Consider the following 17,249-nt stretch of genomic DNA (forward strand, 5'->3'; position numbering starts at 1 on the left):
CCTGATGATCCTCTTTGGATTTGGAGTATATAAGAATATCATCAATGAACACAATAAGAAACTTATCAAGATATGGCTTACAAATATGGTTCATCATATCCATGAATGATACCAGAGCATTAATGAGTCCAAATGGCATAACAGTAAACTCATAATGTCTGTACCTCGTTCTAAATGTTGTTTTTGGTTTATCTTCTTCTTGTACCTTCAATTGATGATATCCAAATCTAAGATCCATTTTAGATAAATGACATGCTCCTTGAAGTTGATCAAACAAATTGTCGATTCTTGGGAGCGGATATTTATTCTTGATTGTGACCTTATTGATAATCTATACACATCCTCATCGAACCATCCTTCTTTTTAACTAACAAGATTGGGGCTTCCCACGGTGAATAACTTGGTCTTATAAATCCTTTCTCTAATAATTCATCCAAATGTTTCTTCAATTCCTTCATCTTGGTGGGTGCTAGTCTATAAGGAGACTTAGCGATGGGTGAGGTTCCTGGTACTAAATCAATCTTAAATTCCACTTCTCTATCTGGCGGAATTCCTGTCATCTCATCAGGGAATACATCCTTAAATTCGGAAACGACCGGCACTTCTTCAATCTTCCTTGGTTCAGGAGCTTTCGTTATAAAAGCCATGAATGAAAGGCATCCCTTGCCTAAGCAATGGCTTGCTTTTATCTTCGAAATGATTCCAACTTTTCCTGCCTCATTGTCTCCAACTATACGGACAATCTTATTGTTCGGTGCTCGAATTTCAATTGCTTTATCATTACACAAGATACGGGCTTGGTTTATTGATAACCAATCCATACCCAAAACTACATCAAATCCTGCTAAGGTCATAGGTAATAGTCGAACATGTATGTCGTGACTAGCTAACGAAATTGTTGCGTTACCTAAGGCCTTGCGTATTCTAATTAAATCACCATTAGCAGTTTCAACTTCATAAAGATTATCTAATTTCACTAGAGATTCATTTAACAGACTACAAAATTTATGATCTAAGAAACTCTGATTAGCACCTAAGTCAAACAAAACTCTAGCATAAACATTATTAATAGAAAACGTACCGGTGACCACGTCTGGTATATCTGTTGCCTTCTGCGTATCGAGCATAAAAACCTGGGCATTTCCTTTCCTGTCTTCTGCCCTTGCACCACTTCCCCTTGCACCTGCTGTGGTGATCACTAGTTTGCTCTTCGGGCATTCCGTACTAAAATGCCCATTCTCTGCATAATCAAAACACACAATTGTCTTTTTTTCCATAATGCCTTTCTTCCACATGACTTACAAATCGGACACGTATACATAAACATCCCTTCCTTTTTCTTTTCAATCTTCCTTACTTTTCCACCAACAAACTGTTTCTCTTCATTTTTATTCTTTTCAACACGATTCCGGATCTTCCCATCCATCAGATATCCGGCTAACTCCATTGCCAATTCAGTGGTCGCGGGCATGTGCTAACGGACTAAATCACGGATCTCAATCGGCAATCCGTAAATATATCTAGTCACTTTGTTGAATTCGGGAGTGACTAAATGAGGGACAATTCTGCAATACTCAAGGAACTTCGTGTTATACTCCTTGAGATTTGTTCCTACCACTCTATGGTTTCACAATTGGTTTGAATTTGATCTATTTCATTAATCGGACAAAACCTTCTCAAAATCATCTCCTTGAATACCTTCCATTCCAGATTGTATAAATTCTCTCTACCCTTGATATCAATAAGGGTATTCCACCATTCTAAGGCCTCCCCTTTAAACATTTGGAATGTATACTGAACTTTCTCCCATTCGGTGCCCTTTCTGATAATCACAATCAACTTCATTTCCTCCAACCATCGGAGGGTTACAATCGCACCTTTATCCTCGTAAAATTCTTTAGGACTATAAACTTTGAATACCTTAAAATCACATCCATTTTGTATTTTTAATTTCTTCGTTTTATCAGGTAGCTCGTTTTCAGTAGTCGAGCTATGAACACTCTCTTCTTCTTTCTTCTCTGATTCTTTCTTTTCCGACTCCTTCCTTTCGGATTTTTTTCTTTTCGGTTTCTTTCTTAGTTTCTCTTTTTGATTGAACAGTTTCATTTTTGCTTTGACTGGGTCTTTTAGAACGTGAAGCAGTTCTACTTAGATTATTTTTCATAAGTTCAACAAGTGGATTTACAGCTTCTTTTATTAAATCGCGAATATCACTCAAATATTCTGGAGGCACCGCTCTTATATTTTCCACTACTGTCTTTTCTCTATTATTGTCTTGGACAGTAGGATTGTTATCAGCCTTTTTCTTTTCCTGACATGCTGTAAATAAAGATGACAATAACTCAGAAAATAGTAGTACAACATTTCCATTTCACTTGATTTATAATGCATCAGAAAGGAAATTCAACAACATTATTACATAACAACTTGTTCTAATCATTAACCCACTTTTTGACAAGACTTTTCATTTTATCGCATTTCTTTATAATTTTCTTTCCTATTTTCTTTTTGTTAACCCGTTCACTCTAAGCTTGTCCATCACCGCGTTAGGCGAGTTTGGATATCCAGTGGGTGCTGATGCAGCAGAGAATAGATATGCAGTTTTCCTGGGATATAAGTGCAGGTTAGCTACATATGCCTGCATTTCTTCGTCAGGTATAGTATTGGTGTAAAATTCCTCTATCAACCGCCCTTCTTCTCTTATCTCATTAGCTTGTTCCGAGATAGTCGGAATTGGGCCTACATATGGTGAGAATTGAGGATGAAATTCTTCATCTTCCTCTTCAGGTTTGGAGGAATCACCTATTGGCATCTGAGATTGTACTGGGTTACGGTGACTAGGTCCTGCTAATATTTTAACATTCTGAGGTGGAGATTCGAAATGCCACCTGCATGGGTCTGAATGGCAATTCATCTAACTGGATGAATCAGTGTAAATTTCCTGTTTGAGCCTACTTTGAACTTCGGCTTCCTCTTTCGGGTAATGTTGGGAATGTTTTCAACTGTATCGCCCGATATCTCGATCGACATTTGTTGACTGCCCGATAAGTATTCCGGTTGGGTTCCATATGGTAAGTTAGGAACTATCGGCTGCTCCCGGCCGAAAAAGTTGGTGTAGTAACTATTGTTATTGTTGCTGGCCATATCTGGCGGATCAGGAATAGGTGTTGGGTTAGATCTCCTAGCAACTCGGTGTCTATGACCAAAGTAGTTAACATACAACATCTGAACTTAATTAGTCTTAGGGATAGAAAATATTACCAATCCTATCTTATCCCTACATAATAAAATAGAATAATAATATCCAAATTCTTAAGGTTAAAGCTTAGGTACTATTATCATAATACCTAATTCGCTAAAACCGTTGGCTCTGATATGTAAGGCCCCGTTCCTGGTAACCCTACTTTGGTGTTGGATTTACTCATAAACACAGTTCTAAAATCAGAGTAAATTAAAAACTTCGCGAAATGATTAAAAACTTCAAAGATCACATTACAAAACATTCATTCTTGTCTTAACATACAAATTGTCTTTTCATAAGTAATTAATTAAAACAGTCATAACACTTCATCATGGATGCCAGTCTCTTCAGTCCATGCCCTGTGTCCCCCTTAAGCCAGCTGCCTCAACCTATTTGCCTGCGTGCATACTAAAAGTCAGCTACGCTGAGTGAGTTCTAGTTAATCGATTAACATACAACACATTCATACCCTTACTCATACGCATCCGAAGATACGTATTCACACCCTAGTTTTCTATTACTCCTTTCATATATATCTTATATACATGCATACGTACTTACATACTTTCTTTCATAAAACCCTATGGTATACCATAAGCTATTCTACATTAACATCACAGATATTGTAAGGGTCTGGTCCTTATCATCACAAATATTATAAGGATCTGGTCCCTATCATCACAGATATTATAAGGGTCTGGTCCCTAACATCACAGATATTATAAGGGTCTGGTCCCTACTGCCTCGAATAACCATACATTTATCATACATGCATATTTTACCTGTCTCATGTATATAATATATATATATACACACACATGCTCATTCATACTATCATTATATAGAAATAACATCCAATACATAGTCATACACTTATCGATTAAGTAAATGTATTAACTATCACATAGGAGTATGCACACAGCCCCGAAAACATTTCAAAGAGAAATGGGGCTAGAACTCACCTGCAGTCGATTTCTCTCGCCGTTAATGGTAATTTCCTTCTTTAGTTGAGCACGGCTAACTGTATAATACATTACGCGTGTCAATTATCTATTACCACTATTTCCTACATCTAAATTTATGAAACCCTCAACTAACGGGGGTCCGGGGGCAGCGCCCCTGGTAGCGGGGTCTAGGGGCGACAGCCCCTAGCAGGGTCTAAGGGGCAGCCCCTAGCAGGGTCCAAGGGGCAGCGCCTTCGTTAACAGTCCTTTAACAAAAATGCATCAGAAATGAATTTTATAAAATTTCGCATGGAAGAATTTCGCTTCGCATGACTTTTTCGCTTCGCATGAAACTGTTTCGCTTCGCATGGAACTTTTTCGCTTCGCATGGTCATGCGATGCGAAATAACCTTTTTCGCTTCGCATGGCTGTGCGATGCGAAACAACCTTTTTCGCTTCGCATGAAACTGTTTCGCTTCGCATGGAACTTTTTCGCTTCGCATGGTCATGCGATGTGAAATAACCTTTTTCGCTTCACATGGCTGTGCGATGCGAAACAACCTTTTTCGCTTCGCATGGCTGTGTGAAAATTTTCCTTTTCTTCGTTTTTACCCTTTTAAAGCCATCTCCCGACACATTCTGACCCCATGCACCTGATCCTGAACCCATATCTCTCGTAGTCCAACGCCACCTTTTCACCTTAAAGTGCACCCAAGAGGTTATTACTTACCAAGTTTATATTTTTCTTACATTTTACAACCCGATCTATCATTATATCTGTTTGCATGACGATTCTAACCATAAAACTTAACCATTTAAATCGAAACCCACCTTTTGCTTCGGGTTCGAGTTCAGATCTGGACAATACGTAGATCTGGACGTGATTCTTGTTGCTTGACGATGTTAAACACGAGATTCCACCCTTCTTTGGCTTGGATTTTAAATCCGAGTGCTAGAGAGAGAGTATGTGTGTGTTTTTTGAGTGTGTGTGTGTTTGTGTGTTTGGATGATAAAAGAAAAGAAAGGAAGAAGTAGTTGGGTATATATAGAGGGGGTTTCATGGGTCTCACCACCCATTCCCAATTCCTACTCTAAATATTATCCAAATACTTAACACACGATTAACTTAACGACACACAGTTAATAACAAACTTTCTATTATGTATTATTTAACAAAAGTTGGATGTTACGTGATACCAACCTGTCACACCCCAAATCTGGGCCTAGGAGTGTGACCAATAGTTGGTATCTGTTTTGTAAATATATCAACATTTATGGGTTAATTTTAATGGAAGACTAAAGGTAATATAATATTAATTTACATTGAAAATTTACTTGAGAATTAAATACGCAATTGTATGTTTTACAAAATATTATCTTTATATTACCAGGATTATTATATTCAAATATAAAGCCATCTTGATTTGCGAGCTTCTATCTCATTAACGACTCTAATACTTGCTACTTATCATCAAACTTAATTTCCTGAAAGTGGGAATAAAATACGTCAGCTATGTGCTGGTGAATCGTTATGACTCTAAAAGCATTTAAATACAATCATAATACAAATATAGTTTTCTTGACAAGCTTAGTAGATATATTGGTATGCCCGGTATTTGTAACACTGCCCTACACATACACAAGTCTCCGAGCCACGTAGCCCATTCTGGAGAACTTAGATATGACCGTTAGCCCGTGGCCACGTAGCCTTTGACTGTATAGGCTGAACAATTATGTTTGGATCCAGACACATGTGTATTCGGTCTGAGTTGTTTTATTCTCTAATTTGTATAACAACGTTTTAGAGATCACGTAATCTCATGTAAACGTTTGACTGACTCTATAAGACAAACTACCTGTCTATCTTATAGAGTATAAATATGTTTTGAATGTTTGTAAAGGTTTAATGATGTGCTAAAAGTAGTTATATAAAAACACGCTAATCTAGACACTAAGTAATAAATCCTAGACCCTTAACGTAACTAAAACTACTAACCGGCAAGTGAACCGGTCGACTCTAGTACAGCTAAGTAAGTCCGGGTATCGAACCCACGAGACTCTTTAAATTACGTAAACTAGCTAAATTAGACTCAACTACAGACATTACTATTTATATATTATTATTGGGGGTTTTACTAAAAACTAATATTAAACTAATGTTAATGTAAATTAATCATCAAGACTTAAAGACGACTTAACTGAGGACTTGGATTTAACTCAGGTAATGATAAACAACCACCTAGGCTAGATTTCCTAATGTATCAATTATCAATTAGTTGGAAAATGCATGTTATGGAATCGGGATCTTAAATTATTTACTTAAAGAAAACCTGAATAGGACCCCTGACCCTTCTCAAAAAGACACATACGGATTTCTATTAAGTTCTTATAAACACCAGTTTAATTAGATTCACTTACGGTTGCTAATTTATTTTATGATAAGTACCTCTATAAGAAATCCTACCTTACAGCGCGGAAATCAAAGGTAGTTTAAGGTATTCACTCGACTAGATAAACAAGGCTGAAAAATCAAACCTAGACGGACTCCTTACGAGTAACTAAATCTAGCAATCTTAAACAACCAAGACTTATCATATAATCTATCACCTCTCAGCTATTTAGATTAGCAGCATACTTAGGTCTACTTGATTAGTTAATATTGTTCCTATGGCTTTATTGCAAATCAACAATAAACTAGTCAAAAACACACAGTAGATGACCTAACAGAATCCTATCATATGACAAACAATCACCAAGAAAACTGTGGAAAAATAAAATTCACGAAACAATCCTAAGCACACATATGCATCGAATAAATAAGAAGAAACCTCTTACTTAATCATAAACCATAACAAAAGCAGAGTCCAAACTAAAATCCAACTTCAACAAAAGTTCATCATAAACCTAGGTGGTTTAGAGGTTTAACCAACAACCATACTCAAGAACAAACTAAAATAAATAGGTTCAAATAATGAATTCATAACGAAAACAATAAATTCAAACCAAATAACAATGATGTTTGGATGAGTAGGTGTTAAACCTGAACACTCTCCACTTGAACCGACGGCTTCTTCTCTCCTTAAAAACTCCTTTTACGTGAACAAATGTCAAACTCCACCAATAATTTTTCTTTCTTTGTAGGTGGGGTTCTCTTTCTTACGGCTGCTTTCCCCCTCCATAATAAAATTCATTTCCTTTCTTTTATAACCCTTTCAATTTTTCGCCTTTATAATTGTTCTCTCCGAACCCTCGTTTTTCATTTAATTTTATATGGAATATATGATGTAATGGGCCGGCCATATGTAATTGATTCAATAATTAATTATGGTTTAAATCTTGAAATTCATGTGACCTGTTATAGAAAACCAATCATTAGTTCTTTATGCTATTAATATTCATTAAACTAAAATCACAATTAAAATTCATTTAAACGATATTGTTAAAATGCTTTTGTTAAATCTGAATAATGGTAACAATATTAAAACTTAATTAGACATTCATTTGTTTGTCTGTCTCGAGCTTAGTTCAAGTACTCAATTTTAACTCGTTGTCTCTAAAAACCTTAAAACTCACATATGAGCCAACTAAGAATAATATTTATTAATAATCTGGCTCAATAGTACTTAAAAGAGTAGGAAATATTTATATATTAACTTGTATATTTTAGGCCACATCATTTAACGTATTCATTTGTACCGTCGGCATGATTGCTTTATAAACCTTCTTGATTGTGAATGATTGTTAACTTATAAACAAATAGGTTTGAATGATCACCTTAATGGTTGTAACATACGTATTTTGGGAATAATAAATAAAGGAAGGTTTTATTATTTCGTGTGTGTCGTTAGGTGTTTTTATTAAGTAATATCGGGCTTGAGTTGTAGGCTTAATTTAAGAGATGGACCAAAGGGTGGTATTGGGCCCAAGGCCCATAGACCCCTATATAAACCCCAAATTCAACCAAACACTCCATTTCATTTCCTTCCTACACACACAAACTCAAGAACACACATTTCTCTCTCAAACCCGAATCAAATGTAAGACCCCGAATCCCGGAAATCCTACAGTTGGTAATCATACAAGAAACTTACAAATTTCTTAAAACTCAAGACAGTTCATTTCATTTCAAAAAGCTAGTTCGGAGTATAAATCAGCGGAAAAATCATAATTACTAAAACAAGTTCCCAAAACCCGGGAATTATGCCCAAAACCAAATTTAAATGTATTTAGTAATAATTGAAAAGAACAATGTTCGTTAATGAAACTTTCCGACTAGATATGCCTTCAACCGTCCAAGTAGCCTCGAGCACGTCCAAGCGGTAAGCATCCTCTTCCTAACCTGAAACTCACACTAACATACACACAACGTCCGCTTGAGCAGAGTGAGTTCAAGTTTTAATAATTGACAGTTAAATAAATCATTCCAAGAGTTTAAATATAAAAAGGGGATCTGGACAGTTAGGCCATAATAAATAAATAAGTAGTCATACTTAAATATCTATATAATTACATCCCTATGCTTAACATCCAAATAATAACATCAGGGTCGAGCACACGTACAACCCAAAGACGTAATATCCAAGTAATAACATCAGGGTCGAGCAACGTACAACCCAAACACGTAACATTCCATCCGATGGTGATCATGCCACATGAGCCTACCCACTTACGGGCTTTCCAGAGCCCGCCACAGGATTTAAGAACCTGAGTAGTATAGTTTGGCCCGGCCAAGGTCACCATCCATACGTATGCAAACACAAAGTAGGCATACGCAAACATCCTTAGTCGATAACGACTAATTAACATCGCCAATTATTTGCCATAAAGTAACGCATGTATAAACATACGTGTGTGTGTATATATATATCATTCCGGAATATATCATAATGAAAGTAAGCCTATGCCATAAAGTAACACATGCGTATACATACATAAATATCATCCCAAGGCATGCTGTGATACAAGTAAGCCTATATCCTTGAGCCTAAGCCCTAAGTAATATATATAACCTTAAGGAATATATATTTGACCATAAATGAGTCTCAAATATCCTAAGGCATGGAATATACTTCACATATATTTTCATGAACCCACAAACGCAAGTAAGGCTATGTAGTACCCATCCAATTAGTTTAAACGAGTAAAATTGGGTAAAGTTGTAATATGGTGTGTATGCTAGCCTAAAACGTAAAAAAGTAAAAAGGGGCATCATGAACTCACCTAACACGAGGCACACAATCGCAACGGGCTAGAGGACCCTTAGGTACTCCCACAACTCAAAAGCCTGTCGGATTACGAACAATAATTACTAACGGTATCGAATCGACTCGTTTATCCTACGAGGTGTTCTCACATGGTTTGATCTACCTAACGCCTCGACCTCGCCAAATTCATTTAAAACAGCCATCGGGGCCTTGAATTAACCAAAACCACCCTTAGGAAAACCCGAGAGTAGAGAATTCCCAAATTACCCCCGGAAGTGCTAGGTGACACTGATATGCGCGTTTAAGAGTTGTTTAGGCACTTAACATCCAACTCAGCCCCGTATGGACCCAAATTGATATATTCACAGCCAACAAGTCCACAAGACGCTGCACGAGTTGAATGGGTCGGTAACTCGCAAGCACAACGCACCAACCATTCAATAAACGCGAATACGCGTTGTACCGACCCGTTTGAGTAAACGACAACCAATTCACCCCCAATACTTATAAAAATAATTTTACAACAGCCCGTAAACTAAACCGAAGTCACCCGAACTGAATTGGTCGTTAATTACTTCAAAACTCGCGTTAAACGCAACAATTCACTATTCTAGACAACCGAATACCAACTTTCAATCTACTACTAGTTGACCAATCAAATGAACACGATATTAAATTATGTTACATTGGACATACCTAGGAAGATTATATAGCAAAAACCTTAACCAAAACAGTCCCGAAAATGCTTGAATGGACAGCCACCCGGTAAGCCTAAAACATGCGATTTTCGACGAATAAACGAGCCATAAGGATGAATTAAGGTGAAAGAGAGTTGTAGACATTTAGTACCGACCTGGAATTGAACTTTTGGAGGCTGGATGGTGGCTGATTGCACACAAAACAAGGAGGGGGAGGGGTGATGGTGCGCCGATCGGACCATGGGGGGGGGGGGGGCTAGGGTTTTGATTTTGATTATATTATAAAATGTTACATTCTGGCCCTTCTAAGTTGAAAGTTGCGACACTTGGATGAAAGTTAAGTAATTCATCTTATGGGAATGACTAGGAGGTTCCCGAAGATTCAGGACGAGTCCCAGTAGAAAATAGAATCATACAAGGCATAAGCATCTTTTTCTTTTCTCAACGAAATTTTACGGGCGTTACAAGTCTACTCTCCTTAGAATGGGATTCGTCCCCGAATCCCGCTATTCAGGAACGCACGCAGATTGAGACAATTCCCACCCCTCTAATCACACACTGGACTGTTATAAATAGGACCTCTACTGAATGATAGCGTACTACGTTCTAGCTAACTATTTCACACAAAAGCTTTCAAGAGGAAGAGAAATAAGCAGTAGTATTTTAAAGAATAATACGAATACAAGGCATTACCTGAAATCGTGTACGTGTCCTCCCTTGCCTCCTTCTTAGAGATGTTGAAGGCTCTAGCCTTAGCCTTTGGTTCGCCTTCCAACTTAACTCTAGAAGAATTTCCCCGCTCAGAACCTCCCGCCTTAAACTCAGTACACCGAGAGGCCAAATGACCAGACCCCTCACACAGGTAACATGTCAACAACGGGCACTCATAGTGGGGGTGTCCAGTCTCCCCACAATGAAAACAAGGGATAGTCCCAAGCCTACACTCCCCCCTATGCGGTTTCCCGCAGTTCCTGCGCTATCGCTATACCCCTTACTCTTACGACCCGACTTCTCCGTCCTCGCTTTCTTCCCAGCCGACACAGAATCATTGCCCCCATAACGTTTGCCATTGGAGTTAGAGCTTGGGTTCCAATATTTTTCAGATTCAGTTGGGCTCACTATCTCTCTCTATTCATACAATGTATCTGCCAGGGTAACCACCGAATGGAAAGAGCTCATGCCGGTGGTCACCACACCCCTACGAACATCTACCGGAAGGCCCTTCACGTACGTTTTGATTCTTTTACCTTCAGGCGTAACTAGATCGGGACATAAACGAGCCATTTGGTTGAATTTTGTAGTATACTCTCAATGTGACATAACACCCGCTTCTAAAGCTAAGAAATCCTGCTCAATCTTATCTAATTCATGCGGAGGGCGAAAATGATCGATAACCAACTACTTCAACTCTTCCCAAGCCATCCTCCTAATAGAGCGATCACCCATAGCCTGAGCCAGATTATCCCACCAACACAGCGCCTCGGAACGAAACGAGGCAGTAGCATAAGTCACCATGTCCTCCCCTTTGCACTTACTGACCCTCAATACGGCTTCCATCTCTCTAACCCACTGATGAGCTGCCAACGCATCTTTAGTACCATCGAAAGTGGGGGGGGGGTCGCACTTCTTTAAATCCCCATACAAACAACCTCTAGAAGACACACTAAACGCACGAACTTCTTCCTCCTCCTCACTTGGTACCATTACCTCGTCTTCAACCTGAGTCTCTTGACCCTTTCCCTACTTATCCGCACTCTTACCATCCATTGACTCTTTTGCAACCCTAACAGCCTCAAAAACAATCTCGGGAATAACGCTATAAAGAACCTGATAAACCTCATATGCGATGGTCGCGCGTATAGCAGGGCCTAAGGCGGGGCTATGCCCCTCCTCCTGAATCGGGGTCTCTTCCTGCTGAGGAGTCGGGTTATCTCTCTTAGTCTCGACACGTGGTCTACAATCACGTCCGCTAGGATGACCACTCCTTGTTGAATGGGTGTTGGCCATATCCTACTCCTACAAAGACAGAATCCCAAAACGGTCAAACACAAGTAGTATTTAGAACATGGTAGGTAACGGTAAACTGCTAATAACGTTGATCAAGCGTTATTAATTGTTTACTTTACCCGCCCATCCTAAGCACCCCTGCCCCTAACCATATTAGAATCCTAGCTAACACTTAAGCAATTATTCACGAATTGAAGTCCTAAAACTTGCAAAAATGACTAAATAATTAAAATTTACCTCTTGGCGTGCAGCTACTCGCGGTTGGCATTTCTAGTCTCTTCTTTTACAGTTTGAGTCCAAGCATTCGGGAACGCTCGGAACCCTTGAACCATTTACAAAATTCTTAAAACTCAAGACAGTTCATTTCATTTCAAAAAGCTAGTTCAGAGTATAAATCAGCGGAAAAATCATAATTACTAAAACAAGTTCCCAAAACCCGGGAATTTTGCCCAAAACCAAATTTAAATGTATTTAGTAATAATTGAAAAGAACAATGTTCGTTAATGAAACTTTCCAACTAGATATGCCTTCAACCGTCCAAGTAGCCTCAAGCACATCCAAGCGGTAAGCATCCTCCTCCTAACCTGAAACTTACACTAACAAACACATAAAGTCAGCTTGAGCTGAGTGAGTTCAAGTTTTAATAATTGACAGTTAAATAAATCATTCCAAGAGTTTAAATGTAAAAAGGGGATCTAGTTAGGCCATAATAAACAATAAGTAGTCATACTTAGATATCTATATAATTATATCCCTATGCTTAACATCCTAATAATAACATCAGTGTCGAGCACACGTACAACCCAAACACGTAATATCCAAGTAATAACATCAAGGTCGAGCACACGTACAACCCAAACACGTAACATTCCATCCGATGGTGATCATGCCACACGAGCCTCCCCCTTTACGGGCTTTCCAGGGCCTGCCACAGGATTTAAGAACCTGAGTAGTATAGTTTGGCCCGGCCAAGGTCACCATCCATCCGTATGCAAACACAAAGTAGACATACACAAACATCCTTAGTCGATAACGACTAATTAACATCGCCAATTATTGGCCATAAAGTAATGCATGTATAAACATACGTATATATATATATATATATATATATATATATATATATATCATTCCGGAATATATCATATGAAAGTAAGCCTATGTCATAAAGTAACACATGCGTATACATACATAAATATCATCCCAAGGCATGCTGTGATACAAGTAAGCCTATATCCTTGAGCCTAAGCCCTAAGTAATATATATAACCTTAAGGAATATATATTTGACCATAAACGAGTCTCAAATATCCTAAGGCATGGAATATACTTCATATATTTTCATGAACCCACAAACACAAGTAAGGCCATGTAGTACCCATCCAATTAGTTTAAACGAGTTAAATCGGGTAAAGTTGTAATATGGTGTGTATGCTAACCCAAAACGTAAAAAGGTGAAAAGGGGTATCATGAACTCACCTGACACGAGGCACACAATTGAAACGGGCTAGAGTACCCTTAGGTACTCCCACAACTCAAAAGCCTGCCGGATTACGAACAATAATTACTAACGGTACCGAATCGGCTCGTTTATCCTACGAGGCGTTCTAATATGGTTTGATCTACCTAACGCCTCGACCTCGCCAAATTCATTTAAAACATCCCCCGGGGCCTTGAATTAACAAAAACCACCCTTAGGAAAAGACGATAGTAGAGAATTCCCAAATTACCCCCCGGAAGTGCTAGGTGAGACTAATATGCGCGTTTAAGAGTTGTTTAGGCACTTAACATCCAACTCAGCCCCGTGTGGACCAAAATTGATAAATTCACAGCCAACAAGTCCACACGACGCTGCACGAGTTGAATGGGTCGGTAACTCGCAAGCATAACGCACCAACTATTCAGTAAACGCGAATACGCGTTGTACCGGCCCGTTTGAGTAACCGACAACCAATTCAACCCTAATACTTATAAAAATAAATTTCCAGCAGCCCGTAAACCGAACCGAATTCACCCAAAATGAATTGGTCGTTAACTAATTCAACACTCACGTTAAACGCAACAATTCACTATTCTAGACAACCGAATACCAACTTTCAATCTACAACTAGTTGACCAATCAAACGAACACCAATGAACGCGATATTAAAGTATGTTACATTGGACATAACTAGGAAGATCATAGAGCAAAAAACTTAACCAAAACAGTCCCGAAAATGCTTGAATGGACAGCCACCCGGTAAACCTAAATCATGCGATTTTCGACGAATAAACGAGCCATAAGGATGAATTAAGGTGAAAAAGAGTTGTTGACATTTATTACCAACATGGAATTGAACTTCAGGAGACTGGACGGTGGCTGATTGCACGCAAAACGAGGAGGGGGAGGGGTGACGGGGCGTCGATCGGACCATGGGGGGGCTAGGGTTTTAATTTTGATTATATTTTAAAATGTTACATTCCGCCCCTAGACCCCTCTACCAGGGGGCTGCCCCCTGGCCCGGTTAGTTGAGGGCTTCATTAACCTAGATGTAAGAAGTAGTAGAAATAGATAATTGATACTTGCAACTTGTTATACAGTTAGCCGCGCACAGCTAAGGAAGGACATCACCCTTAACTTCGAGAGAAACCGACAACAGGTGAGCTCTAGCCCCATTTCTTGTGAAATGTTTTCGGCGCTGTGTGCATACTTGTAAGACTAGTAATACATATATACATATAAGAATTTGTATGTGCCTAGTTTGTTAAATTAACATGATTAAGAGTCAAGGAAGAATGTAATGTAATAGTCAGGGTGGCAGGCCCTTCTAATACCTGGGCAAGAATTGTAAGAGTCAGGGTGGCAGGCCCTTATAATACCTAGGCAAGAATAGTAAGAGTCAAATGTAAGAGTCAGGGTGGCAGGCCCTTTTAATACCTGGGCAAGAATAGAGTGGCTGACTATATGATATCGGTGCAAAAGGTCGGGTGGCAGACCCTTATAATATCTGTGCAAGAATATAAGAATAACTGTATGCCTGTAAGAAAGTGTAAGAATAAGTAAGAATGGTACAAAGTAATATTTGTATGTAAATTAAAGAACATGTAAGAATAAATTTATGTAAATGAGAGAATAAAATAATATAAATGTATGACGAAAGAAAACAACAATAGGACAAAGGTAAGAACGGTACCTACGGGTACAAATGTGTAAGAATAATCCTGTAATTTGTTAAACTAGAACTCACTTAGCGTAGCTGACTTATAGTATGCATGCAGGTGAGTAGGATGAGGCAGGTTGCTTGTGGTGAGACACATGGCATACAAGAAGAGGCTGGCATCGTAAGAAGAAAGAGTCATGTGATCTTTGTGTTTTATGTTGAGACAACGTATTGTGTTTAAGTCAAGAAGTTATGTTTTGTAATGTGTGATGGTTAAAGTTTTAGTATTCCGCGAAAGTTTTAATTAACTTTGATTTTAGAACTGTGTTTGCGAGTAAATCCAACGCCAAAGCAGGGCTACCGGGAAGGGGGCTTACAGGTTGGTATTTCTTGATTAGACTGCAGACTTTAAGTCTGGGTTTAACCTTGATTGGATTTGTGAATGTTTGAAATCATATTTGTATTTATGTGACGTTTGGTATAGCATGCTTTGGCCTAATAGAGTCTATCACGTTGGTAAACTTCTCCAGGCAAGTAAACAGGTCCCGGGGTTGATTGGGATTTGTACGAATTACTTAACTTAGGCAAGAAGAGTCTACTAATGATATCCCCTTCCAGTTACTACATGCCCGTCAAAAATATAATTTTGTGTAACATTACTTTTATAGAAATAATGCTTATTGAAAACTGTTTGTGAATACTTTTGAAAATCATTTCAAGGTTAAAGGCCATAGCCTTGACTGAGTCTAAGCTATTATAATATGTCTGGAATAACTTAAACTTAAGTCCTACCTTAGGAAATACTCAGAATGCTAATACTAAGGCAAAGTGTTTGTTTGATTGGCAGAACCTCGCTTCTAAGTGGCTTATCTTGACCAGCGGAACGTTAGAACTCTAATTCTTGCACGATTCTCGAGAAAACAGGACCTCGGAACTTCACGATGATCGGGCAGGCTCTCCATTACTAAGTGTGTGAATGTGAAGGTGTTTTGGGATGAATGAGCTTCAAACCCGTTGCTCCCATTTTATAGGCAAAATTTTGGCTCCCATCGCGTAGCACGATGGAGCTTCCATATGGCTATCGCGTAGCGCGATGCCGCAATTAATGTAATCTTGCCACGTGTTGACACGTGGTTGGACACCTGGTTCCGGTTACTTAACGTGGTCATCGCGTAGCGCGATGCCCCCTTCATCTTTGACCATCGTGCAGTGCGGCGCGCCCTTTTTCTTTATTTTATACCCTCTAAATTTCGTAATTGACATTTTCAGCCCAAACTTAAATAGGGAGTTCCCAAGATGTTACAGGTTCTGATACTAGAAGTGCAGATATCTTTTTATGATTTATGTAATTGATTTTCAAAGTTTTAAATTTTTTGAATTTCAAAGAAAAATGAATAAAATATGGCGTATAACAATTATAAGATAGATATACCTTAGATCTTCATTGTCTCTGAACCTTAGTGATCAGTGACCAATCCAATCATAATTTTCTTATGGCCTCCTGCCTTGACGGAACTGAAATGACTCCAGGACTCCAGGTTTCATAACAAGAATAAGAGATATTGATAAAAGGAAATATTTTATTTCATAACTGTTCTTCTCGGAGGAAGAACTTCTTGATATTTACATCATTTTCCCCTAAAGGGGAGCTTACTCACACATTGCTAAGATTACACAAAGAAAATTAAGATTTTTGGGAGAGGATTTGATGCCTTCTTCCCTTACACAGATTACAGTATATAGAAAAAAAAAGGAACAAAAAGTTCTTTCTTCATACGTAAGTGCTTACGCAAATTTTTTAAATAATGAACCCATGTGGGGTCTTGATCACGTGTATCCTCTATTATTGAGAGAATGTCGTTTTGCCTGCTTTTATTTAATCAATGAACCCATGTGTGGGGTCCAGTTCACGTGTATCCTCCATTATTTCTTCTGCGAGGATGACACAACACTTTTCACATGCATGCTTTTCTATCGTGCTTGTCAATCTGATGATACCATAAAAGCTGATGATGA

The 17,249-nt window shown here is 38.5% G+C and overlaps 1 protein-coding gene across 1 annotated transcript; it reads right to left on the reverse strand.

The window, feature by feature from the left end:
* Positions 1-320: 320 nt before the first annotated feature.
* LOC143603786 (uncharacterized) lies at positions 321-1,295 on the reverse strand. Its single transcript, XM_077080487.1, has one exon. It carries the CDS (start codon positions 1,293-1,295, stop codon positions 321-323), a length of 975 nt encoding a protein of 324 aa, XP_076936602.1.
* Positions 1,296-17,249: the final 15,954 nt, after the last annotated feature.

This window comes from Bidens hawaiensis, unplaced genomic scaffold (assembly GCF_021521415.1).
Source record: "Bidens hawaiensis isolate Kalapana, Puna unplaced genomic scaffold, B.hawaiensis_p1.1 tig00062705_1, whole genome shotgun sequence".
NCBI classification, from domain to species: domain Eukaryota; kingdom Viridiplantae; phylum Streptophyta; class Magnoliopsida; order Asterales; family Asteraceae; genus Bidens; species Bidens hawaiensis.

Excerpts from the sequence above, each read along its gene's own strand:
- LOC143603786 (XM_077080487.1), bottom strand. The coding sequence starts at position 1,295 with ATGTGGAAGAAAGGCATTATGGAAAAAAAGACAATTGTGTGTTTTGAT.